Source organism: Rhagoletis pomonella, unplaced genomic scaffold (assembly GCF_013731165.1).
Source record: "Rhagoletis pomonella isolate Grant_MI unplaced genomic scaffold, Rhpom_1.0 Rhpom_scaffold_00004, whole genome shotgun sequence".
NCBI classification, from domain to species: Eukaryota; Metazoa; Arthropoda; class Insecta; order Diptera; family Tephritidae; genus Rhagoletis; species Rhagoletis pomonella.
In genome coordinates, this window is record NW_023458558.1 from 33088903 (window position 1) to 33115258 (window position 26356).

The 26356-nt window shown below is 35.5% G+C and overlaps 1 protein-coding gene across 1 annotated transcript in view; it reads left to right on the top strand.

Annotated features, from left to right (window-relative positions):
- Nucleotides 1–20: 20 nt before the first annotated feature.
- The window catches only part of LOC118737493 (uridine diphosphate glucose pyrophosphatase NUDT14-like), a gene marked incomplete at its 5' end in the record, with an annotated part of 68090 nt that continues 41754 nt past the window's right edge, over nt 21–26356 (top strand). The window contains 4 exon segments of the mRNA XM_036468041.1: nt 21–207; nt 358–628; nt 719–929; nt 1012–1259. Of these exon segments, the coding sequence (XP_036323934.1) occupies nt 436–628; nt 719–929; nt 1012–1243 (636 nt within the window). The 3' untranslated portion in view covers nt 1244–1259.

Genomic DNA, 26356 nt, shown 5'->3' on the forward strand with positions numbered 1-26356 from the left:
CTTAGGCTTATTTTTTCAAGTGTAATCAGCTGATGGCCTGCTCGCGCCGGTGTACGTGTGCAAAAAGTAAACGGCGATAAACAATTTTCCTTGCAAATTTACATAACGTTGCCTCTCTATTTATTGTTTGCCCAGTGGGATTTCAGCACGTTTCGAGTTTATTATTCTGCATATTGGATTTTTACACGAACCTCGCAACATCACTTGGTTGGTAAAATACGCAAATAACATTTTGCTTATTAGTACATATGTGTGTTTACATTTGTACAGAGTTTATTGTGACATTTCTAAGTTATGTTAATTTCTTATCAAAGTTCACATTGTTTAATTTATCTTATCATTATTTACATCTCCAAGTCTGACGCGAACCTACGAATTGAGTACAATATTCGTTTCAAGCTTTTACTGCGGGAGCTCTGCAAACTTTGTGATAACATGGAGAATATATCAAAATTGTGGATGGGACCATTGCCAAAGGATTCACCTTATGTGAAACCATTTAGACTCTACTATGTACAGAATGGTGTAGAAAAAAATTGGGATTTGTTGAAAGTACATGATAGTGTGGCTGTTATTCTGTACAATACAACACGACGTGTCCTAATTTTTGTTCGCCAGTTTAGACCAGGTATGAGGTAATGCTTTTGCATTATAAGTATGTTTTTATGCACATTAACTTCAGTTTAGTTGACATTGATTTATTTTTAATCGTTTTTAGCTGTGTTCCATAGTTTGATTACTTCCAGTGGATATGATGTGGCAGAATTAGACCTGCAGAAATTTCCGCCCAATATTGGTATCACATTAGAGCTGTGCGCTGGCATTGTGGATAAAAATAAGAGCTGGCCTGAAATTGCTCGTGAAGAGGTGTTGGAAGAGTGTGGTTATGACGTACCCGTCGAACGGATTGAAGAAGTGATGACTTACAGGTATCTATTATACAAACATACATATATGTATATGTATACGCAAATATGCATGATGGCATCGTTTAATATGTAATTTTTATAGGTCCGGTGTAGGCTCATCTGGGGCAGCTCAAGTGATGTATTACTGCGAAGTTACCGATAATGATCGAGCTACAAAAGGTGGTGGCGTTGACGATGAGATGATTGAAGTTGTTGAGTATACAGTTGAAGAAGCAAAACAGTTGGTACAACAAGGGTCAAAAATTAACAGCCCACCCAGTTGTCTCTTGGGAGTAACATGGTTTCTAATGAACAAAGCTCCAAAGTTTGATTGATTCAACGAAAGTATAGGTCAGTAGGTGAAAATGGTTCGGGTAAAACTGTATTTTTCGAGTCTTAATAACAAATTTTGTCTGCCTACGAAATAACTTTTTAGATGCTATTAGTAAATCAAGTTCGCTATGTACATCCTAAAGCCAACTGAAAGCTATTTGTAATTCATTTCACTATTTTTCTTCTGGCTAACTAACAAAAATAAATCCATGTAACGTAAAAGACACATTTCTATTAAAATAAGTAAATAAAAAAAAAAAAAATTTTTTAAATAGCCAAAATTCCTAGAACAATGTCGATGCTCATCATCATAAATGAAAAACTTTTGTATATATGAACATAAACATCAATGTTCGTATGGAGTAGTAGCTTATGTCGGGAAGCTGGCTTTAGTATATTGCGGCATTCCCTTTATTCTTTAAACGAAAGGATTTTTTTGATGAGACTTTATAAGAATATTGTCTTGCAACGGCTCGGCGCCAGTTTGTTTATATTTGAAGACGTCCCTCAAAACATTTCTGAAAAATATTACGATTCACGTGAGCTGGACCGATTTAAAATAAAGTTTTTAATGAATAAAAATAGTTTAATAAAGAACTTTTTGAAAAAAATTCCCTCAGATGACAAAACAGTTTAAGCTTAAAAAATCCGCATAAAAATATTTAAAAATCTTCAACGGAATCGTAATGAGATATTTGATGCTGTTTTTAACTTTTTTCACAGATTGGTTTAAGAAAAACTTGAATAACTGAGCCAAAACTATTCCGAGGTATCAGTGGGAAGGTATTTTCCCACTCTTTTTATTTCTGTGAAAAAAACTCATTCCCATTTTTTTTTCAAATACCAACACACCTTAATTCAACTTTGAATGAGGCTCGTTCATCCTACCTTTCTCTTTCATACTTTGAATTAGTTTATTTGCAAAGAAATAAAAAGGGTGAGAAAATATCTTTCCAATGATACCTCACAAGTCTGAATCGGAATAGTTTTGGTCCAGTTATTGAAGTTTTTCTTATACCAATCTTTGAAGTTAAAATACAGCATCAGAAATCTCATTATTACGATTCCGTTGAATCATTTTTTTTTTAATATTTTATGCAAACTTTTTAAGCTTAAACTGTCATCAGAGGTGATGTTTTTTGTTATTTTAGTTCTTTAAGGAACTTGTTTTATTCATAAAGTACCCAATTTTAGAGGTATTTTAAAATTGGTAAATCTTAATATTTTTCCGAAATATTTTGGTGCAAGTCTTAAAATATAATAGATTTTATAATTCCAATGGGAACAAAGTACCGATTTTTTTTTTGTATGGGGAGTGATTCAGTCTTATGTACATAGATACATATGTATGTTACATAAGGAGGTTCCGAGCTGCGAAAAGAATCACGTTCTACGCGAAAATTTGGCGGCTATGCCTACATCAAGCGTTCGAAGAACAAAATTTTGACAATCATTTGCTCATCATTGGCAAACCAAAATTAACATAAAAATTTTTACTGCGCAAACTCTGCAGCTTTTTAGAAGACTTTCAGTTGAGTATCAGGAAAATATGATCAAGAAAGCAACAAGGCAGCAGTATGTCGGTAATTATTACGTAGCTCGAACACACCCATAGTTAATTTTTGGAGTGAAAAAGCCAAAAGAATGAAATGTCTGGGAACTAAAATATTTAACTATAAAGGTATTTAAAATAACGGGGCATACACATTAGCGCACACATGGGGTGGGTTTTGGGGTTCAAACCCCCCCTAAAACTAATAACCTCTAATACAAACTGTATCTTAAAGCTAAGAATCCAGCTCAAGGAAATTATAAGAAATATTTATTATAATTTCTGTTGCCTGAAAAAGCGCTTTGCTTTTGCTGTAAATTTCTATGAGGAAATAAATATACGAGCATTTTTTTCTTGAGAGCTGCAAACTGATTTAAGAAATTTTGGTAGAAGAAAATTTCTTTTCCATTTCTCGTCCGTCGTTTTATATGAATTTTTCGTTTTTCTTGAGAGTTCAGTTAATTTTTTCGGTATTCGAAATATTAACAAGTAAGAAAGTCTAAGTTCGGGCGGAGCCGAACATTAAATACCCGGCGCAAGTATTAAATATATATTTTTTCACCTTTGCGAATGCAACCGCTACATGGTAAGCCGGGGTGTATCAATTTGGAGTAAATTACCGTCTTTAAATTTTGAAATATGGAAGTATCAGGCATTTCTGAAATTTACCGTTATATGAAAAGTAAATTTTAGTCCGATTTCAATAATTTTCAACGTTTTGCTTATATGTGGAAAGCACAATAACCACACCGAGTTTGGTACAAATTGGTAGAACGATTACCGATTTACATATGTGATCATAAGTGGGCGGTGCCACGCCCATTTTCCCAAATTTTTACTATAAACGTATTTACTGGTAAAGAATTGTTGCAAGCATCAATTTTGAATAAATAAGCTTCAATATTTACTGATTTATCGAAGATTTTGTATTTCTCTAAATTACCGTTATATGGGATGTGGGCGTGGTTATCGTCCGATTTTAAAAATTTTCGGCGATTTTGTATGTTGAACCAAGTTTGGAAGAAATTGGTGCAGCGGTTACCAAGATATACACATGTAACCATAAGTGGGCGTGGCTACGCCCATTTTCCAAAAATTTATAATATTCTTATTTTTCGTCTAAAAATTATTGTAAATATCAATTTTGAGTGAATTATATTCAGTAGTTACTAAAATATCGCAGTTTTCGTATTTCTGGAAATTACCGTTATATGGGAAGTGGGCGTGGTTACAGTCCGATTTCGCCCATTTTCAACACCAACCTTGGATTAAGGGAAACCTACGTACCAAATTTCGTTGAGATATCTCAATTTTTGCTCGAGTTATCGTGTACACGGACGGACGGACGGACAGACGGACAGACGGACGGACAGACAGACATGGCTTAATCGATTTCTTTTTTCATCCTGATCATTTATGTATACATTTGTCTATATCTATCTCGATTCGTTTTGGCTGTTAGAAACAACCGTTATGTGAACAAAATTAATATACCCTTGTGCACAAGTGCGCTCGGGTGTAAAAAAATTTAGCAATCGTGAAAACTCACCATCTCTATCGAAAACCAGAAACCAGAAATCGAAAAAATGAACATAAAAGTGCAAAAATTTATAGAATCAATAAATTTATTTTTACTGACTCTTTTAAAATTTTTTATTAGGTACTTTAAAAAGTTGAGCGCATCTTGAGTTTATAGAACTTTTTATTAAACAAGTAGTTTTTAAGGAAAGAACACAACCGACTTCAAATTTAGGGGTACCGTTAATTTCTTCATGATCCAATCATCGGATCTCTAAACCAAATTACGGAACGACCCTTGAGGTACCATCTTTCCAATAAAAAAAGGATTATTGAAATCGGTTCACGTGGTCAAAAGTTATGTATTCCGGCGTATTGATAACCTCCTCTTTTTTTGAAGTCGGTTAAAAGTGTTTGAGTTCTGTTAATCTTATGTAAATAAAGTGCAGTTTATGGATTTTAAAACGTTTATTTATTTATTACATACTGTACATAAAACTTGCATGAATGTATTTTAAAGAGCGTATTATCTGAAGCAAATTTTCAGTATTTTCCGGTGATATATATTCAGAAATATAAAACCCCCCCTAAAATATATTCCTGGGTGCGCCCCTGGGCATACATATGTATATATGTAGAATTTTGAAAAGCGACGTCCAATATAAATTGTTAAATAGCATCCTAAAAGTACATAGGAAACGGTACTTGGCTTTTGTAAGTCGCTATCGCCTTAACTGCATTGGTGATTAATTTTAAATTAACAATTGAGTAGTCCACTTGCAAAGTGCGCTATGTAAATTTTTTTCGATTTTTAGTTTTTGGTGGTTAACGTACTAGTATTTAAAGTAGTTTCATGTCCACTAACAATACAGTGCAAAATCCTTATATATTCTGAAAAAAAATAGCATCAAATGTTAGCTACTCTAGCAAAAGTCGCTATAATACATACTGTATGTATATATACACTTTCAAAAGTCGCCTTAATATTTGTTGTACGTATTTATCCAAGTTCAAAAGTCTCCATCTTCTGATGAACTTAGAAAACTGCAAAAAAAACGTGGTAGTTTCGGTGCCTAGTGGAAGACGTCTTAAAAAAGAAGCAGACCAACCTTCATGGAAGAGAGAACGCAAAAAGCTTATATAAAACTTACTGTTTCAAAACTCGCTATATTTAATTTCTATATATAAGATTTGCAAAAACTACCACACTGCGATTTTGATGTTTAATGTTATTAGGCTCTTATTTATCCAAATTTTCAGATAATAAAAAGGAATATACCATTTGAATGTTACTTGTTGTAGACGTTTTTTTTTTTAATTTATGGCTTACTATTATAAAATCACATAACGCTGTTTGCAAGTGGACTACTCAATTAGATATATTACAACACCTATGTACATATGTATGCATTACAAATAATGACATTTTAGTAAAAATTTAATTTAGTTCAAAATCTTTGTTTGTCATGATTGAATTAAAGGTAGCGTAATGAGCCAATTATATCAGAGAATCCCAAACTTTTTGTTCTCGTAAACCACTTCAAAAATTTTACTGGTTTCTCTGCTGCTACATTTATTCCATATTCCCAAAACCCGACAAAACCCGTCGAAAAATGTGAATTATAGATCTAACTCTAAATTCGGAGTGGTAAAAAAATAGTTTATTTTCTATTTAGAGACAAAACGCTCTTTTATGAGGAGTAATATCAATGAACGTACCCTGCAAACCAAAGTTCCCGAAATCTTAAGGAAATCGTTAGGAGTATCTCATTTCTGTAACGATTTTTTTACGAATTTTCAAAGAAAATTATATGAAGTGGTTGACACGAACTCGTAAAGAAATTTCTGTACGAAAAATAAAGAAAATTCTGGAAAAATTCTGAAAGATATTCTTCACATAGCACCATTATTTTCGTTGCTTCACAGATTTTCTTCCGAAATTTCGTAAAAGAATGAAAGTCTGCGTAATTTATTTCATTTTATAAAATTCGGCCTAAAATCGAATTAAATCTTAACGAATTCTTTAAAATTTCTTTACAATGCAGAATACTCTGAAAAAATGGTTTGCTAGGTAGATACCTTCGTTCTTTGGTAATGTTTTGAGTGAGTTTTATATAAAAAAAATAAATTTAGTTGAAGAGAGCTTTATTTCTTTTTTAACCCACAAAAGAGGAAACCAAAATAGATTGCTCTTGAATTGAGTTGTAGGGAAGAGGAAGATGGAAATTGTATTCCTCCGTGAGGAATTTTTGCGAATTTTGATTTAAGAAGATTAAAAAAGCAAGTTAAAGCTTAATAAACAGGCCATTCAATCCATATCTAAGACAAAAACTTCTAAGCCCGTGCACTATGGTCTGGCGACTACTATTTGCGGGCCAAAAGTCGAGAAGTAACTAAATTGGGGGTGTTTGGGGGTTTTTGCGGTCGCTGATTTCGAATATGATGTCAGATTTTTGAAATTCAAAATGGCGGATCCAATGTGGCGACAAAATATTATAATTCGTTCCTTTTCACCAAAAAAAAAGTGGCTGATTTCCAATCTGATATCAGATTTTTAAAATTCAAAATGGTGGATCCAATGTGGTGTTATCGGATTCGGAGTTAAAAAATTTATGTTTGAAATAACAGACTACATTTTTGCTATATATTTTTTTCTAATCATCATAAGTATCGAAAGTTTGTATATGTATTCATTTGTACTTATTTATTTGAAAGGACACTAGCACAACAAGTATATTACTCATAATTAGGCTAGGTATAAAGTTAAAACAACAAAAAAAAAAATAGCGTAACGTACAAGTTTAAACAAAAAATGCATTTTTCACCTACGTACTTGCATATTATTCTTGCTCTTTCCTTTATATAGGTGTAATATTCTTCGAGGAGCACCCCTTAAATAATATTGTGCGGCAAAAAGTTCAAGACAGTTGTTTTTTTTTGCATCTCTGTTGACTGATTCTTTTCAAACATCGAAAGGCACAGCAAAACAGCAAACACACGTAGAAGTTTATAGTATAGAAGTTATTTGGTCTCGAAAATGTCAAATATTTTTTATATATTCTCACCAAAATTCTAAATTGTTAAAATTATTTGTATGTGAAACCTATTTCCATACAAAACAGCTTTTGGACCGTTCGTCCAACTCAACGGCACAACCGCGAACGGAGACCGCGAATTTCCACTATTAAAAATATATGTCTTTCGGAAAGACTCTTTCCGAATTTCATTTCGTAGTTTGACAGCTCAATTTTCATTTTACTGCGCCATTTACAGATCAATCTCATTGGCTTGATGCCCTTTTGAAAATGAAATGCTACGACAGCAAGTTGCCCACATGAGAAAACGGGATTAAGATAAAACAGAAATTTGACAGATCTTAAGACAAATTTTTTAGCAGACATTGGGTTAATTGTTTTGATATGTAAAGCCAACATATTTGTTCTTTACTATCAGATAACAGATAAATTTTCGTGGATCCAACTTACAACTTGTGAACCCCCAATTTCTTCACGCTTACGTAGACCCCCGTCGAATCTCCCGTAGACTCCTGGGGGACCACTTTGGGAATCACTGAATTAGATCTATATATAAATACGCCACAAGAAAATTTTGAACTTCCTTCTTTGGAGCACCGTTCGCTCGATTTCAATGGAACACACATCGATTTAAAGATATAACTTTCTCTAATCCAGAAATGTTAACCACGATATTCAGGGAGCATGGCATCTGACATATAGACTAAAATGTGAAAACCACTATATCTCTAAAAGCAATTATGCTTGCGAATATTAACAAAGAGATAAGAAAAAAAAATATTTTTTTCTGAGAAATAATCAAATTTTGAAGGAAAATTTCGGGATTTTTTCTAGTTTGTTTTAAATATCAAAAAATATTTTTCTCTGAGAAATAATCAAATTTTGAAGAAAAATTTCGGGATTTTTTCTAGTTATATTTTTTTGTGATATCTAAAAAGGAAAGCTCGAACAAATAACTTTCCCAGTATATTATAACTGCCTGAAAAAATTATTGGCACAGCGAATTTTTCGCTATTCATTTATTCCAATATTTTCAACTATTTTTTATAAAAATATGGTTCATTCTTCATTTAAACAACATAAAAATATAACTTCTAAACTTTGTGAAAAACTCACGAAAATTCAATAAATTTGCATGCAAATTTTCAACTTTTAATCAGATTTTTTAGATTTATTTTCAGCATGCAGATTTGTAGCCCAATACATTTTAATTTGCGAGTTTTGCGCAATGTTTAGAAAATCTAATTTATTTTTTTGTTATAAAATGAACCTAATTTTTATAAAAAAATTAGCGGAAAAATATCTGAACAGAAATTGTTATTTATATTTTGAAAAATTCGCTATGCGCATACTTTTTTTTAGGCAGTGTATATGTATGTATGTTATATTTAGTACCTTACAGAGCTTTAATATCCTGAGGAATTTCGCGTACAGATTGAAGGACGAGTAACTTTAAGTAAATAATGGACTTGCGCGACATTTAAAAATAAAGAAATAAAAGAGTCCTTTAAAGATTTTGCGAAAAAAGTGTTTTATTGTTATTTTTCCACAGATTTTACTTTAGTTGCATTAATTAGTTTTTAAATTTTAATCCTTATTTACATTTGCCAGCAGTGTAGACTTTGAGAGGAAAGTTCATTTGGCACGCAGGTCTTCGTCAGTTAATTTATTCCATATCTTCTGTAACCATAGGCTAATTTTCTCCATTTTGAGTCCCTTATACTCCGCCTTCTGTCCAACCTAAGGCCTCATACTCAAAAATCGAATAGACTCGGAACTGGTGACTCGACCAACCTTATACAGTTTTTTTCTTTTTTGTACTTTTTTTATACAAAGCTTAAGAAAAAATACACCTGAAAAAGACTTGCGTGCCAAATGAACTTTTCTCTCAAAGTTTACACTGCTGGCAAATGTAAATAAGGATTAAAATTTAAAAACTAATTAATGCAACTAAAGTAAAATCTGTGGAAAATTATCAATAAAATCCTTTTTTCGCAAAATCTTTAAAGGACCCTTTTATTTCTCAAAAAAACCTGGGTAACAGTTATTCGTCGCCACGCTGTACATACCTACTTGCATTTGCGATAACATGGTCGCCTTCAGTGAGCATTGTCGGCATGTAATGCTTATTAATTGTTGCCATAAAAGATATAAACAACGTAACAATGTAGCGGACATGTGCAGCAGCAGGAACAACAGCGGATCGGCAGTAGTCGCCTCCTGAAATGGTTAAATGACTAATTTAATTATCGAATATGTAGCAATAAATTCCATAGTTGAATATTTTCACACCTCCTGCAATGCAGTTAATTAACTGCCATAAATGACGCACCATATTGTTGGGAACCAAAATGGCAGCAATTGCAATAGTGAAAGCAATAGCAAACAAATTCCAAGATATTTGTGATGGTAAATTTCTATTTGGATTTGATGCCAGCATGAGTAGATCGTGCTATATACAAGTACATAAATAAGATCGAAGTAGCATAGATGACATGCCTGGAATGTACGATATTTGCACGCATGCGCTCATGAAATACAATTTTTACATATATGCGCAGTCAACAGAGTGCGTGAGAAAAGAACGTATGTACATATACAGTTTTTGGCCAATAATTTTTAATGAGAGGACCATGAATAATTTTACATGCACGCGATGATAGAAGATTAAACATACATTTTATTTTTTTATTTTTTATTTTTGAAATCCTTTTTAATTTTAAGGGCCGGATCAAGGTGCCATATGATACAAGACTCGTCAGTATGAACGGTGTGTTGGAATAACGATTGACTTTCAGACCTACTCAGCCTTATCTGGTTACAGCGGATATGCGCCCGGACAGAAGAGTCTCTTCAAGGCCGCTACTCGTGGAAACAATTATGGATATAAAAAGCAAAGGATTCCTCAAAAAATGCCGGCAGGAGCAGCCACCTCTGTCTCAACTACCTATATATAGCCGCGGCATCATTGAGCTATTTACCCTACGGCAGGTATAGTCTACAACGAAAGCACTTAAGGCGGTCTAACTGCATCTACCGACATTAATATCAGGTATGCCCCTCTAAAGCCACCCACTAAATCCGACGTACCGATCGTCGCCTGAGAATCTCACCGATCACGGATCATGTACGGACGCCGGCTGCAAATTGCCTGTGACGATAATAGATTCGTCTTATGTATATAATATAACCTAAATCTGCGCAGTAGCTTGTTTGAAAGTTGATGATGCCCGAGATATTTATCAAGTAAAGTGATTGGATAATACATCGGGGGCACAGCGGAAATTTAGAGATGCTCAAAAGGTGTAAGTTGCAGAGGGGTTAACACGGATCGAAACACAATGCAGGTAGTCTGTCTTATCAAAAACAAAAGCCAGGACATTATATGCAGTTAGGTGGGACCATGGTGACTATCGTTTCGGGTTATCTAGGGCTAAAAACTAGAATGAAAATTTCACCTTATGTTCTGCGACACCCTAATGTCCTCTTCAGTACGAGCTATGATAAGCTTTTTCAATGCAGAAATACACTCGGAGGTTTGCCACAGCCTGCCGCGCCGCCTCTGCTGTTAGAAAAAGTTTTCTAATTTAGATGGTGCCCGGACCGAGAATCGAGTCCAGGACCTACGAAGTGGTAGTATGCACCTCTAACCACTCAGCCACAGCGGTTAAAAATATTGCCTTTGATAAATAAAAATTCATAAATAAATCTTTCTACTACGAGTCATTAGCACAGTCGACGCATCGCCTTAAAAAAAAAATAAATACTCATCCAACCTCCGTTGCGCTAAATTCATTTACAAATCATGTGTACATTTCACAGTCATCCGCAATTATCGCCATCAACAGCATCATCACTAATTTTAATGGCCAGCAACGGGCATTCAACAACCGTAGCTGGAGAAAAGCATCGAATGAGAAAACGGCTGCACCCACGACTGGGACCTCAAAGTTGCGTGAATGTGTGTGTGTGTGTGTTTTTTTTTATTGATCTGACGCCAAACCATTTTCAGCACAGGCTTAGCATGATTGCCACCTGCCATCAAGCAGTAGGCTAAGCGCCGCCTTTGTCACTAACGCTAAGCGCGCTTAAACGCTAAACTTAGCACGGACTTCATGCTGAAGACAGTCAAGTTGCTGGCATAGACGGCATCTCATCTTACCATTTGTGTTGGTCGCAGCAGGCGCACTGCAGCATTACCAATCTATTTTTTGCACACCACAAAAGCAGCAAGCAATTTGGTATGTATGAACGTAGTATGTAGTCAGCAACAAAATGAGCGCTCCGCAAATGGAGATTCGGACTGTCTTGTGGCTTCTTAAGCTGAGTTGGTTTACTGGCAACTTGTGGTTGCTGTTTGCATCAAATTGCCACCACTGCAAGTGTTGACTGTGGTCTGTCGTCGGGTTGCGCATATCGCCATACTTGTGGCAGGTATCAGTACAGGAACATGACACGTCACAGATTCGTTTGGCTGATAAAATTTGCTATTTTAATGAAATCATAAATTTCTCTCATTCAATAAGAAAATACTTTCAGCTGGTCGTCCATCTCCAGAATGGCAGGCAACAAAACTAATTAAGCAGCGATTTTCTAAGAGATTCAACATCGCTCAAAATCGCTTGTGTAGAGGATGTTTAAAGTTCCTAGGAAGCTATGAAATCGCTTGCTCACAATTTGCCAGACGATTTTATTTCGATCAACTCGGATTTCTTTTGGTACTTTTATTTAAATGAGGCGAGTAAATGTAGATTTAGGTGCTTATGCTTGGGCTTTTGTGGGCTTGTGATCGTGAAGAGTGCATTTACTTGTAAGCAATGTATCTTTTTGTGAATCCTGAAAGTTGGGAAATTAGGATGGTATTACGATTATTTTTTTATTTTTGACATTAAAGAACGCATTGGTATTAGTGCTAATTTAGAACTGGTTTTTTCGCTTTGTTTTAAACTAATTGAGTAACTCTATGCACTTCAGCTTTGAAATATATTTGTAATGATATACACGTATTCGTAGTGAAAAAGAAGTCGACACTAAAATTAGTTGCAGATTTTTTACATAATTTCAATGGAATATCTGTCAAAAAAGTTGCAACTAATATTAGAATCGACTTATTTTCGATTATGAATATGTCCCAATATATCGAAGGCCAGGCAAAAATGTCGCCCAGATTTCTGACGCATAGTGCAATATTAACGGAAAATTGACATGACATGTCGCAGTATATTTGTACATCGAAAAGAGTCAGTTAATCAAAATGGGCGAAAAATTATATAGATTTCGTATGGTGGCTGAATAGATATTCAAATAAACCAGATTTAAAATGAATTCGCCAAGACAATTAAAAGTTAAAGAAGTTGTCATAACCAGTTTCACTGTCATTAATCTTGGGTGAACGTTATGGCGCAAATGGAATACAATTTTTGAATAACTCGGTTGTAATTGTAGGCCGGTATACTATATACTGCTGCATATCGCCTAGCAAGGTCTTAACTTAAACCAGATACTTTCCTAAAAAAACGAACTTTATTTTTGAAGGGATAAAGGATATAAAAAGAGCTCTGAATAATACGTATTATAACTGATTTTTTATATATCATCTAAATCTGTCGTCCCAGCAATGGTATGTCCGGAAATTAAATCACTTTCCATCGGGTTTTGTAAAGTGGCTCACTCTGGAAAAATTTTTTGCATTACTTCGTAGTGAAGTTCTCTATTTTTAATGAATCAAGTTTCCATCAATACACCTTCATACATGCACGGCTTTTTTGCTCAGAGTACACTTTCTACTTCCCTGCTTATCAATTGCCAGTTTACTTCCCTATTCAGCATTCTTTTTGTGTGAAGTTATCAGCAGTGATTTTCACTACTACATTCACGAGGATGCAGCGTTGCTGGTGCACTCATCTTTAACATTCAAAGAATACATATACTCTGCGTCAACCGCAGTGGAGTCGCCATACATGTATTCAGGATATTCAATTTTCTCCAACTTGCTTTGTTTTCTAAAGTACTCGTAGCTGTATAGAAGCTGGACTATGCAGTAATTGACTTTTTGGAACTTTCTGCTTACCTAGGCGTCAAGAATTTGTATATATTTGTGTACATATTTTGCTAACCACCTGCCTTACTTCCAGTCGCTTTGATGCACTTCTACTCTAGCTTAGCGTCCTATCCTCAAGTATTACAAGTAAGGCTGCCGCAGTACTCTCCATTTTAACTCGGGACGTATGGGAATTCGAAAATATTTGGAAACTTTGACTCCATACTTGAAGAAACTGATCTACATATAATGCTTCACATATGTACATAGGTGGGTCGGCATTTAAAGGGAAGAGTGGCAGGAGATATGTTCTGTTAGGAACTCTACGCTAACCTCGTTAGACTCGTGGAGACATACAACGTATTCCAAGCAGTGGTAGCCGCAATAAAGGAGCTCGTCGACTATCTAGATACTATGGTAATATCGGTTAGAAGGTTAAATATCTACTTTGACAGCCAAGGAACAAGAAAGATCTGATATGGTGTGATCAAAAATGGTAATGCAATATCTGGCCTCTCCCTCGTTTGGCTAATTATAAATTAGACTAATTTCAGTCGTAGGGTGCCTGTTGCAGATAACTGCTAGACTGAAGAATTGGTTAGATAGAATACCCTTGAGATTGTTTCTTCTGACATGGAGGGTATAAGAGTCCTGACTCAGTGAGAATTTGACGAAAATCCCGTCGTGGAAAATTTTCAGGTACTTCTGGCATTTGGCGAATCTTAGACGCCAACCCTCATTGCTAACAGTAATCTTGATAGCCCCTGCCCAAGAGGCACACTGTACGACAGTGTTTCTGTTACTTGCAAATTCCTTACTTTCTCTTCAGTGGCGTCACAATGGACAATAAAAACAATTTCAAATGGTGCCCTTCGGGACGTTGCTACTTAACCTAACTTACATTTTAATGGTGTATTTTAAAATTTATTTAAACATTTTTATTACAAATATGTACATTCAACTTCTTTAATTTAATAATGTTATTTTATCAACAATCTTATTGAGCTTGAGGCCGTTTCGAATGAAAAAAATGTGGAATATTATTATTTTTTAACCAAGTTCGCTACTTAAGTCTTTCGTTGCTCGCACTCGTTACTTCCGCGTTTTGCAAATAAATAGGAAACGTAAATCGTACCACTTCGCTCAACCAAATTAACTTATTTACATAAAAACGCAATAAAGCAATTGTAGCTTCCAAGTACAATAATTCCATTCCAAATTGCAAGGATAATGACAACAATTGCTTAGATGCACAATCGATTTGAGACAACTGGCAAATTGTGTTGTTAAATGGTATTAGAATTTATCTACCCATTTTTGTCGGCAGTTACTACATGTGGCTCAACTAAGAATTTTGAAGATAGATACAGATGAATGTATGTGTGTATGCATCGTATGAAAATCGCACAATTTGAACAAATCTAGACGTATACATGTAACTATGTATGTACTGACACGTATGACTAGAGAGTTACTTGCATTGCTACAAAATTGCAGGGATAAAAATGGCTTGCGCTACTTTGCAATTTTCAGCCAATAAGCCTATTATCAATTCAGCTCGGCTAATTGGTTCTAAATTTATGGACCTGTGTGAAAAATTTATGAACGTACATCGATCGTCTAGTTGCATGAATCGCACGAGCGTAGGGAAGCTGAGGAACAGCACCAAGTGGCTACAGCAATACTCTCGCTCGTTTAACTGTTTTGCAGCAACTTTGGCAACGAGATCGATCTATGCATTTTTTTATATTTCTTTAGTTGTCGTTTTTTGTTGGCGAATCTCTACATAAAAACTGTTGCGCCTGCAATGGCTCTAGCAGCTGCTGAGATAGTCATTGCGACAACGTCTCTTTAACAATAATGAGGATGATGACGACGGCGACGATAACATGCAGAGAGGGTAGCAACAGAGGCTACATAACAACATAATTGAGTATCAATTTTCAGCATTTTATCAGAAAAAACTACAATGGTTTTAGGATATGTATGTATGTATATGTATATACATAATATGTATGTATGCATGTATGTATTAGCTGCACACTGTAGAGAAAAAGTGAACATGAAACTGTACTTCATGCATTTTTAGGACTAAAAATAGCCGCAATGAAGAAAATAACAATTATGATTTCGGCATTTTTTTTGGTTCAATTCCCTGGAAAACGGAAAGAAAAAAATGTGTACAATTGGATACAACTTTCACTCATACAAGGTTTGAGATAATAAATGATACTTTTGCAATCAATTTATCTAATTCTTTATGTAAAAAAAAGTTTATGCTTTCAATCTCAATCAATTGAAAATTTCCATTCACTTTAAGACTATTTAGTTTTGATTATGCTTGCCAAGGGTGATCAGATCACCGTCGTATACTCTTTGTGTTGAATATCGCAGCGTATACGTCTAACCCCTTAAGGAACCCTGGATAAACAAAATAGGATCTACTATACTCCAAAAACATGTGTACATATTTTCAAAGAATCTAGTTGAATAGCGGTTGAAGACAATTCCACTTAAAGCTAGTTTGATTACAAGAGGGACTATTTTGATAAAATCTCCGAAAGGACCTTTAGGAAAGCGTGCGCGTTAAGATATGGAAGAAAACTTCCTTATTGTCTTTATTGTTACAGAAGTAACGTCTGGGCTGGTTAAAGAAGTATAAAAAATCATCCGGCCTTCGGAAGACAATTTCGAAAATTTAACGAGGATGCCATGGAGTCAGCAGAATCCCCGTAAAAATCAATTATCAACCTTCATATATTGAGATATTAGATGGTTAATGGACTGACGCGGTGGGCGACTCGTAAGACATCCTCCTTAATACATACTACCCCACTCTGAGCACTTTTTAAAAGAGTGTCTCGCGATAAAAAGAATAAACCATGTTATTTTAATTTCCCCCTCTTTAAATCAGCGGATATAGACGGTGAAATTTCGAAGATAATCATTCCGAATCTGATGACAGTCTTTATAGAGGGTTATGATTTAAGGGTATGCACCTGGAAAATCTGGAACCTTAATGGGGAAGGTGCCTCTGACCGATCGGCTGATGTTATCGTATGGACAATAGCTGACATCACCGGACGGAGTAGGGTAGAAAATATCTGGGGCCTTGCGACGTCTTATACATTTGCCACGGACCGCCGGAAGAGAAGGACAAAAAGCATCCAAGAACCTCTTTTATAAGCTCTCGGAGAGCACATGCGAGCGCTGCCCCAGTCACGATATAAAAATCATGCTTGAGGATTTCAATGCCAAGGTGGGCAAGGAAGGGATCCTTGACATGATCAAGTTTGAAAAAGTAGACGACTTCGTTCATTAACATCAAAACTACTGGCGGCATTGGAAAAAATTACAAATTTACTCTTTTTTACGCTACCTATTGTAGACGAAGAGCACGAGATGCTTCGGTAGGCTCGTGATACTTTGAAACAACTTAATTTTTGATTTTGTAGCAGGTTAAATTGTTCAGACCAATTTGAATAAGACGCCGCGATGACGCTAACCACCTCTTCATATGCCCACTCACTCACAACCCTTTCGCTATTGCTCAAATCCATCGTTATAGCCTTTTATTGAGCATGCCGTTAGCTGAGAATGAAGAACACATGTTGGGTTAGGTTAAGGTGGCTGTAGGGGCTCACCTAGACCATGGAAGTTGGTCCTTTGTGATACCACTGTGAACGGTAACTGCTAAGTTAGAGCGAGAATCGGTGAGTGCGTGAGGCAGAGAGTATGAACCCAAGTTCCTAAGACGCAATCTACCAAAAGCAGGGCAGTCAAGAGGACTCGGAGGAGGTCGGATAAGATATTTAATCTAACCCCCGATAGGCCAATGCCCTGTCAGTACACCCACCAGAATCGAGAGATCTGTCTTCGCGAGCCTATGGAGAACCCTAAACCTACCCCGGTCTACGCTCGGCCAGAAAGACTTCCCTGTAGCACATGCCGTGGTTTTCCTACAGTGTTCGCTGAGTTGATCCGAGAAAAGTACACAAGTATTTAGTCCAGTTATACGATTGTAAAAATCTATTTTACACGGTATTCAATAAATCAAGATTTCAAAAAAATGCCTAAAAATTTTGCAAAATCGAGTCAATCAACCTAATTAGTACGGCGTTGATTAGAATATATTTTTTCGCCATATACATATATGTGTATGGGTGTTTCCATGGGAAGGTCTTCTTGGGAAAGTCTACCGCGACAAAATAAATAAAAGGCATATATCTAACGGAATTATGGGCCAATTTGCTTTTTACAATATATATTGGTTATGTAAGCAAGAACATTTTTGCAAAAATTATCTTGCTAGGTCGGCTAGGTGACCAGAGTCGAGATATTTTGATTAAAATCATCAAAATATATCCTGAATTGGCCCTGAAGTCAAAATCTATACACATAATACGCCAAGGGATTTTTTGTCCTGGTCATCAGATCCGCACCGTTAGCTCGATTTTCAAAAGTGTATAAAATCAAAAGTGTAAAAAAAGGTACAATCTTAAAGGGCTTAGAGTGTGGATGTTCAATAAGGTTTTATTTTTTCGAAAAGAGTTGCCACCTGTTAAGAAATTAAGCTCAAATTATTTAACAAGTTAAATTAATTGTTACAATACGGGTATCAACCGAAATGGGTTTGAAAAGGCTTTATATTTTAAGTACGTGTTGAAGAGTTGCCACATGTTTAAAAAATCGAATTAAATTTTAATTAAAGGAATTTTGTAAGTTAATTAAATGTCACTATATGGGTGTCAGAAAAAAGAGGTTTAAGAGGGTAGTAGTTTGGAGATAAAGGGTTGCCACCTATGGCATGGCTTGTCAAACGATGGGTATCAATCGAAATGGGTTTAAAAATAATTTAGTTCTGAAATGTATTTAGGAGAGTTGCCGTGTGCTTAAAAAATCAAATTCAACTTAATTCATCTGTTAATTGAAATATGTATCACGCTGCAAGAAGATAAAAAGATTTTAGTATGAAAATACTTTTAAATGGGCTGCCACCTGTTTGAAAAGAGGAATTTATTTTACTTATACACAAGCTAAATGAAATATCGAAATATTAGTAGCAAACGAAGGATTTGTAAGAAAACTTTAGACTGATATCACTTTTAGTTAGGGTTTCCACCTATTTTTTGAAGGTCATCACATCTCCACCGTTATTCCGAATTTCCAAAATTAGAAGTCAAATTAAAGAACTGGAACATGGATGTGCAATAGGTTTTATTTTTTGAAGTTAGAATCTTTTTAGCGGTACAGGGTGATTTGAAATTTTATGAAATGGTTTATATGAACCATTAGGAATATTTTCTGAGGTTTTTGAATAGGGTTTGACCTGTTTAAAAAGTTAAATTTAACTTTGACGTTTTAACGCCATGCGAATACCAAAGAATTGAAATATAAATTAATCCTAACAATCCGCTCTTGAACGTACCTTCGGCTGCAATTCAAAAACCCAATAATTTTGTAAAACAGTTCATAAGTTTTTTTTTGGGAGTAGTACTGGGGTACTTGGTAATTGAAGTCCTAAATAATTATTTTAATTAATTTACATGTTGCAGATATTGACACTCATAGTTATTTGCCTATAAACAAATCTAGTAAGTGAAAAAGTTGCAGTAAATGAAATTTTTTTTCCATATGCGTAAATTTACTTTTTTACTAGCAACTATTTTACGCTGCCGATTTTTCAAGATATTCAATTGCGTATGAGTATACAGACATACGTGTGCATACTTACATAAGTGAAGTCAAGCGAAAAACGGGAGAAAAAATTAGTAAGAGAACTTTCAAGGAAAGCGTGCGTGCACGATCACTTCATGTATGTAAATCATGTCAAAAATGAAGTGCTGAAAATTGCGTTGCCATTCTTATGGCTGCTGCAACTGATGGCTGATGCTGTTGCTGTCGGTTGCTGGCGTTGCTGTTATCGCACGTCAGGCTGACATACATATGTATACAGATGAGTGCTTATTCATTTAACCCTGCGATGGTAAATCTGTGAAAGCAAACCGACTAGCACAAGTAGGTATCGTAATTAAAAAATTTATTTATTAATGCCTAATAAATTTACTCACTTTTTCGTTGTATACTAGTAGCATTAATAAAAAAAATTGCAATAACTAACTCAAAAACGCCATATTGTCTTTTGTTTATATACAAACATGTGTTTGTGATCAGATGATTTTCTTACTTATAAGTTTTCGCTGGCAAACATTTCTCCAGCAGAAATTTGCATCTCTCTATTGTATTTTGCTCTCTCAATTTCCCCTAGCTTGCAAGTTTTTTGGGTACGAGAACGCAAAACCAGTACAAGTTTTCTAAAACTTTTGATAGTTTTGGGTACGAGTACACTATCTCTCTATCTCTCGAAACTAGCTGCTGTTGAATAATCTCGCAGTCCTCTTGGCAAACTGGTACACTTATTTGGTAGAAAGCCTTCCCCCACGAAACTAATCCGCAGTCCACTCAGGGTAGGATCGTCACAAAAGATTTGACTCACTGCAGCTACTTGTTTTAGTTCACCACTTCTGTGCATTTTGGTTTGGATCGTGTACAGATCATAGACCGTGTCAGTTTATAGGTCCGTGCGGAACAGTATCGGCCTGAAAAATGCCAAGCCGATCGAATGAGAGATAGGTGTCGATAGGGCTCAGATGATTCAGTTGGAGTTGGTGCTCTATATGGCTTAGATTTAGACCAGCTCGGAATCTTATATTTCATAGTGATGATTATTACTTAGATACGTCTTATCTAAGTTGATGCTACGTTCCACGGTAGGAGATCCCCATATAAAAAGTTGGCAAAAAGTATTAAATGAGCTCAGATTTGGCTGAAAATTGTAACGAGAAGTACTTTTGTCTAGGAATAAATAAAAATGAAAAAATGGTGGAATTTAGCGGACTGCCATGCCCACTATACAAGTGGGCGGATATGGTAAATGTTGTCCGATTTCAATGAAATTCGGTTTATAACTAGGATTAGCCTAGGAAGAAATAAATCTAAAAGATAGTAGAAATCTGTAGACTGCCACACATATCAGCCCTGAGGCAACCAGCTAATGAGGCAACGAGTAGTAACTGTACTCCAACATGGCAAAAACTCGTTGCAAGATTTACTTTTGTATGAAACCACAAACATATTAAAAAAAGTGTCCCTCCACGCCAGTGGATCTGCACGTGTGAAGCGGCCAGTCTATGGAAGAATAACGACATGGACGCAGGCGGACGCAGCTGAAATTTGTTTTGCTATTAGTTTAAAACGTATAAAGTATTTTTGTACCAATCATCTTCCACCGTATGGCGCCGTAAGGTACTTGTACTCTCAAGAGAACCATTAAAAACACATAATATCACAGAAATGCCCTTAACTCTATAAGGACTAGGAAAATTATGAGAACCTGATTGGGAACCACCCTTGCGTACTATTGAACTTGATATTGAAGATGAAGACAAACTCAGTTTCAATCGATCATTAAACTATCATCGCACAATGCATTGTTGAGTGCGTTGAGCAGGATGAACCCTTATCGTCGTCCCTTTGTCTTAAAATGCTTTGTTTGAGGCATTATTGAAGACCCCCAATGCGAATTCTTCATGCTATTCTTGTAACGGCATGCGCCGCTATTCTTGTAACGACATTGTTAAGAATTTTCCTTCATGTCAGTATTCTGTGCATTTGAAACATCGCAGGAAGGATGCCGTCTTAACCACGTGACTTGTACTGTGAGAGAGAGCTAAATGCTTCAGTCTGGATGGTCTGGTCACGACATCTCCCATAAAAAGCTTCCCCTCTCTCTGCTGGATGCAATAGTGTTAGCTGGATCTTCTGCATCGTCGTCCGTTGGAAAGTGTGCCTTTTTGGAGGCTTGTTGAATTGCAGTAGCTCTCGATTCCACTATACAAATCCTGGCACTAGTTGTTTTTTAGTTTTGTATGGCTTTCTCAAAGATCTCTAGAAAATCCATACCCACACCAGCGCTCGACCGAGCCGCAAATTTAGCTTATGCGTAAAAGTTTCCCCCACCCGTTTTCTAAGAGTGACAAGTGCGGGATTCCCTTTTCCTGGTCTTCCTTCTACGTTGGAAGCGCCAAGTTGCGAAAGGACTGACTGCACTTAGGATGTCAGCTGGCTCCCGAAAGAAAGGTTTACATGGATTACTTTTTCTAACTTGCAAAAATCGGTCAGGTGGGTAATAATTTCCAGACCATTGTCATAGCATTCTTAGAGTATTCGCCTCTGAAGAAAGAAAAAAACGATCTCCGTCTATCTCATTAGCAAAATGGTACGCACCTGCATGTTATTTCTAATATATTGTATGGTAAGGTGCATACACGCAGCTAACTATGTACAAATATACTATGTATGTAAATAGCTTCATTATTAGCGCAAGCATGCAATAAATATAGCAAGTATGTTAAGTAATAATCCTGGCGATTTAAAGCTGCTGCGCTTGGATACGGCTGCGCAGAACTTTACTTCCATAAACCTCACACCGCTTGTATTCACTCACGAATAAATACTTTTTGTAAGTCTGTTTACAACCATAGGCGGAAAACATGTGTTGTTGTGTTAATATCGAAGGTATTGAAGGCAGTCAAAGCAGCCGCTAAAGTGCTTGTTAATGTCATATCGATATGAATTTATGGCAACACGTGAAAGAGATATCGACTCGCGCGGTTAACGTTCAACATGAATGTGTCTAACGTGGCAGCTACTACATATAGAAATAAAGCGAAAACAAATACATGATTCGCCATAAGCTGCCACGTAAAAGGTTGGTTGAGGTTAGATTTCTCTGGTTGTCCCAGATTAGGGACGCTCTTGGTCAATAGGGAAACTGTCTTTGGTGATACCACGTATACGTCTGAATGCCAACCACTATTTATCCGACGAAACGCCGCAAGCCGATTACGAATACGTTTACGATATAAATACCCGAGAGCTTCTCAACATTTTAACCGTAGCCTCGCGAAGTCTAGGCAGCCTAGTGGAAAGTGATACGGAGATTCCACCTGGCAATCCTCCAGATAGGTGAAACAGAAAGGATCAAGTAAGATTCCCAGTCTTACTACGTGAATACCAATCGGGTAGTAACCTGTCAAAATCCCCTTTCAAAAGCGATATTTATCGCTTTGCAAGCGTAAGGAGACTGAAAAATCTTGCCATTGCCCCTATACTAGTTTTTGCCCATTGCCCGCTGGGCTGAAATAAGGCCCATATGTTCAAGAGTGAACAAAAGGCATTCAAAGATACCTTAAATCGCTCCCTAAATGGAGATAACGTTTGAAGTGTACCTTTCCTTGCCAAGTCGTCAGCCATGCAGTTTTCCGCAATGAGAAAGCACTACGATGCAATTGAGAGAATATATAGACATGCTCGGACGAGTTTCGAGTGCAACATCATTGTCATTAATAATAATAATAATAATGATCGATTAGTACCTGGGCGACCGTTATTAAAGAAAAACTTTTTCTCGTTTTATATTTTTTGATGTTGGGATGAACCGTTATTCCTTTTTGAAAAAGATTTTAATTGAAATATATTTTAATTGGAAATAATTTTGATAATATTGCTCTCATATTCGACTAATTGCAAGTTTTTTTTAGAGATTTAATGTGAAGCTGCTGTTAGCAAAGTTTGTGTCTTAAGTCTTTCATTTTCTATACTTTCCTTACTTAGAGCCATACATTCTCTACAATTGATATGTATACATAGGTATGTATGCATATTAGGGGGTTCTAAAATGACTACGATGCGATTACTGGACCCAAAGATGTTCAATTTTGAATGTGCAAGATTTTTTTTTTATGAATTTCCGATACATGTATCGACTAAATTTCCGATAAAGTGGCAATAAAATGTTGGTGTCTTTTAAAAATGTGTTTTTTTAATACGCACCATTTGTATCTAAAAAAATGTAAGTAAAAAAATTTAAAACATTAAATAAAAGCTTCGTTTCTTCAATTACATACATTGGACTCCATAACTTGCCCAAGAAAATTTTTGTGGAAGAGAGCTTACGGTCACTAGACACGAATAAAGGCATGAGCTCAAAAGTTGACCGCAAAAAAGACGCATAAAAAAAAACGCCAGCGAAGAAAGACGCGTCAACCTATTTGACTGCGAAGAAAGTCGTGTAAACTTATTTTCGCGGACAACTATGTTTGCGGGTGTAATAGTATGTACATTCTCCTAAGAGGGTTTAGGGAATAGAAAAGTGACAGTCCTTGTCCTTGGTTAGGTATAAATCTATGTTTATGCGTCTTTCTTCCTCGTCAACTAGGTTTACGCGTCTTACAAGGTACATAGTAACTTACCGGAAAATCTCCTACTTTGTAATTAAAACGTCACTGCAATTTGTTATACATTTGAAAGTCTTTGGAGGACTTAGGCACGACTTGAAATTGACCCGGTATATTCCAGTTTATCGATAACTTCCAATAATTTGATACTTATCGATATTTCTATGAATTTCAAAAACACGAAAATCTGATAACTCAACCAAATTCGAAAACTTGACTCATTGAAAAAATGTATATATCTCGATATAAATCGATAAATCGATAACTCGATAAACTTTGTCTTCTTTTACACATTTAGTTAACTCAGTTAATTTTGACAGTTCCATATTTTTCGAAAGCTATCGACAAATTCCGATAACTCGCTACACTTTGTCAACACGAAAATATTCGATAGCCGTGATAACCCGATAAACTTATGTAACCTTGAAATTTCGATAGCTCGACATATTTTGAAAATTCCATAAACTTCGATTCGATAAATCGACCAATTTCAGTGGACAATAATCATCGATAACTCTGTAAGTTGAAAGAGCTCGATGCATTATGATAACTCGATAATTTTCGTTAACTCTATAAATAATGATAATCGAATAAATATCGATAACCTGATAAATTTCTTAACTTGAAAAATTTCGATAATCCCATAAATTTTTATAGCTCCATGACTATCCGTAAATTTCGACAACTAAGTTTCTGTGTCCATAAATTTCGACAACTCAATCAACATTGATTAATTTGAATAATTCGATACATTGTGATAACTCAATAAGCATGGATAATTCGATAAATTTCGATAACTATAAACTTCGATGGTTCGATAAATTTGGGTAAGTTTTATGACTGAATTAATTTCGATTCCTATCGAAAAATTTCAATTAATTGTCTTACTCCTCAGTCAACCTAATTCTTGTGTACTTCTCATTGTCTTCATTTTCGTTTTTACCTTTCTTCGTTTTTACTTCTCTTTTTTATCTTCATCGTTATTGTTTATTTTTTCATCTTCATATTTATCTTTATTACAAATTTAATTTCAAATACGAAGTAAAACAAAATGCGAAAACAGTTCGAATTGAACAGGTTGCAATAACAACCATATACATACACGGACATTTTTAAACGAAGATTTTCAACGAATTTTGTTAACATAAAAACTCTCCCCAGCTGCAGAAAATTATTTTTCCAACTGTGTTCTTGGTTTTGAAATCGGTTCGGTCGAATCGCCAAAAAGAAGGCGGACAAAATATCTGTCAGCGTATTAATATATGAAGAAGATAACATACACATAGATAAGCGTAAAACATTTATTGGTCCCATCTTTGCTGGTTACTAATAATGTTGTAATACATATGTTTTTTTTTTTAATTAACTAAATTAATTTTCTTAACAATTTTCATTTTGTTTTATACGTTTTTATTACATCTTAATAACTTTAAGATTTTTCCGATCTTACGCTATTACGTACATATGTACGTGCAAAAGCAAGAAAATGGCTTGGATTTTTTTTTAATCAGTGAAGTACAGAAAATTTTAGATAATTCTATATTTGAAATTTTTTTACGAACGAAAACCAAAAACACACAAAAACATCTTATAGTACGTTGACCATCTGCTTGCAGTTGGCAACGATCTTTTTGCGTTTGCTCCTAAATTATAAATCTAGCATGTTTACTTGTGAAAGTCTAGCCTCTATTTCGCTTCAAGCTATTTGGAGTTATTGCCATAAGCGCCCTCTGGGTGGACGTGATATGAAATTTAATATTGTAGAGCTCAAGCTGTAAATTCGCTGTATTCGTTATGGGCTACTTCAACCTGCTTGCTGCTACGCCTGCTTCAATCAAAGTTGCTGCTTGGGCTTAGTAGCTATTATCGCATAGTTGTTGCAATATCAGGTTTCTTTTCATTAAAGTGCATCACGAAATCAATGAAGATGAATATGCTGCAAAGCATAGTTGTTGCAGGCAATTTTTGCCGCTACTGATATTTTTTTTTTATTTCTTTTGAGGTATCCATTGGCGCAGAAAATTGTAGCTGACCGTATATTAATAGGATACCGCCATCACCTCGGCACAGGATCGTGGAGATAAATTTTTCATTTCGGTTCGAGTTCGTTGGTTGCGCAGAACTTTTTATGATTTATGCGCAACGCGACCCCCTTTGTGTTTTATGTTAGGGATCGAAATTACTATGTAGCTTTATCTTTGAATTTACAATCAATGTTAATGTTATGAAAGTAAGTACATATGTATATATGGGTGTGTACTGAAATGCTGAACTGGCCTTGAGTTCTAATCAATGTTTTCGCCATTGGGTTAAACGTTATAAATAGAAAAGCTCAAACCAAAAAGATTTCTGACCCCAAGGCGCATTTAAAACGGTAACTTGCTAATGGTTTTGCGATTTGTGAGTTTTTGGACCTGTAACTTAGACTAATCAACTGTCTAAGTGAGATGTATTTTTGGTAGGATATTGCATTAAAATTCAACCTTTTAAATAAAGGAGAGCTGAGGTGGGCTGAGCTGAGCCGAGTTGAGTTTAGTTGAGTTAATTGGACTGAATTGAGGTGAAATTCGTTGAACAACATAACATAACATAACATAACATAACTCACCACAACACAACACAACGCAACACAACACAACACAACACAACACAACACAACACAACACAACACA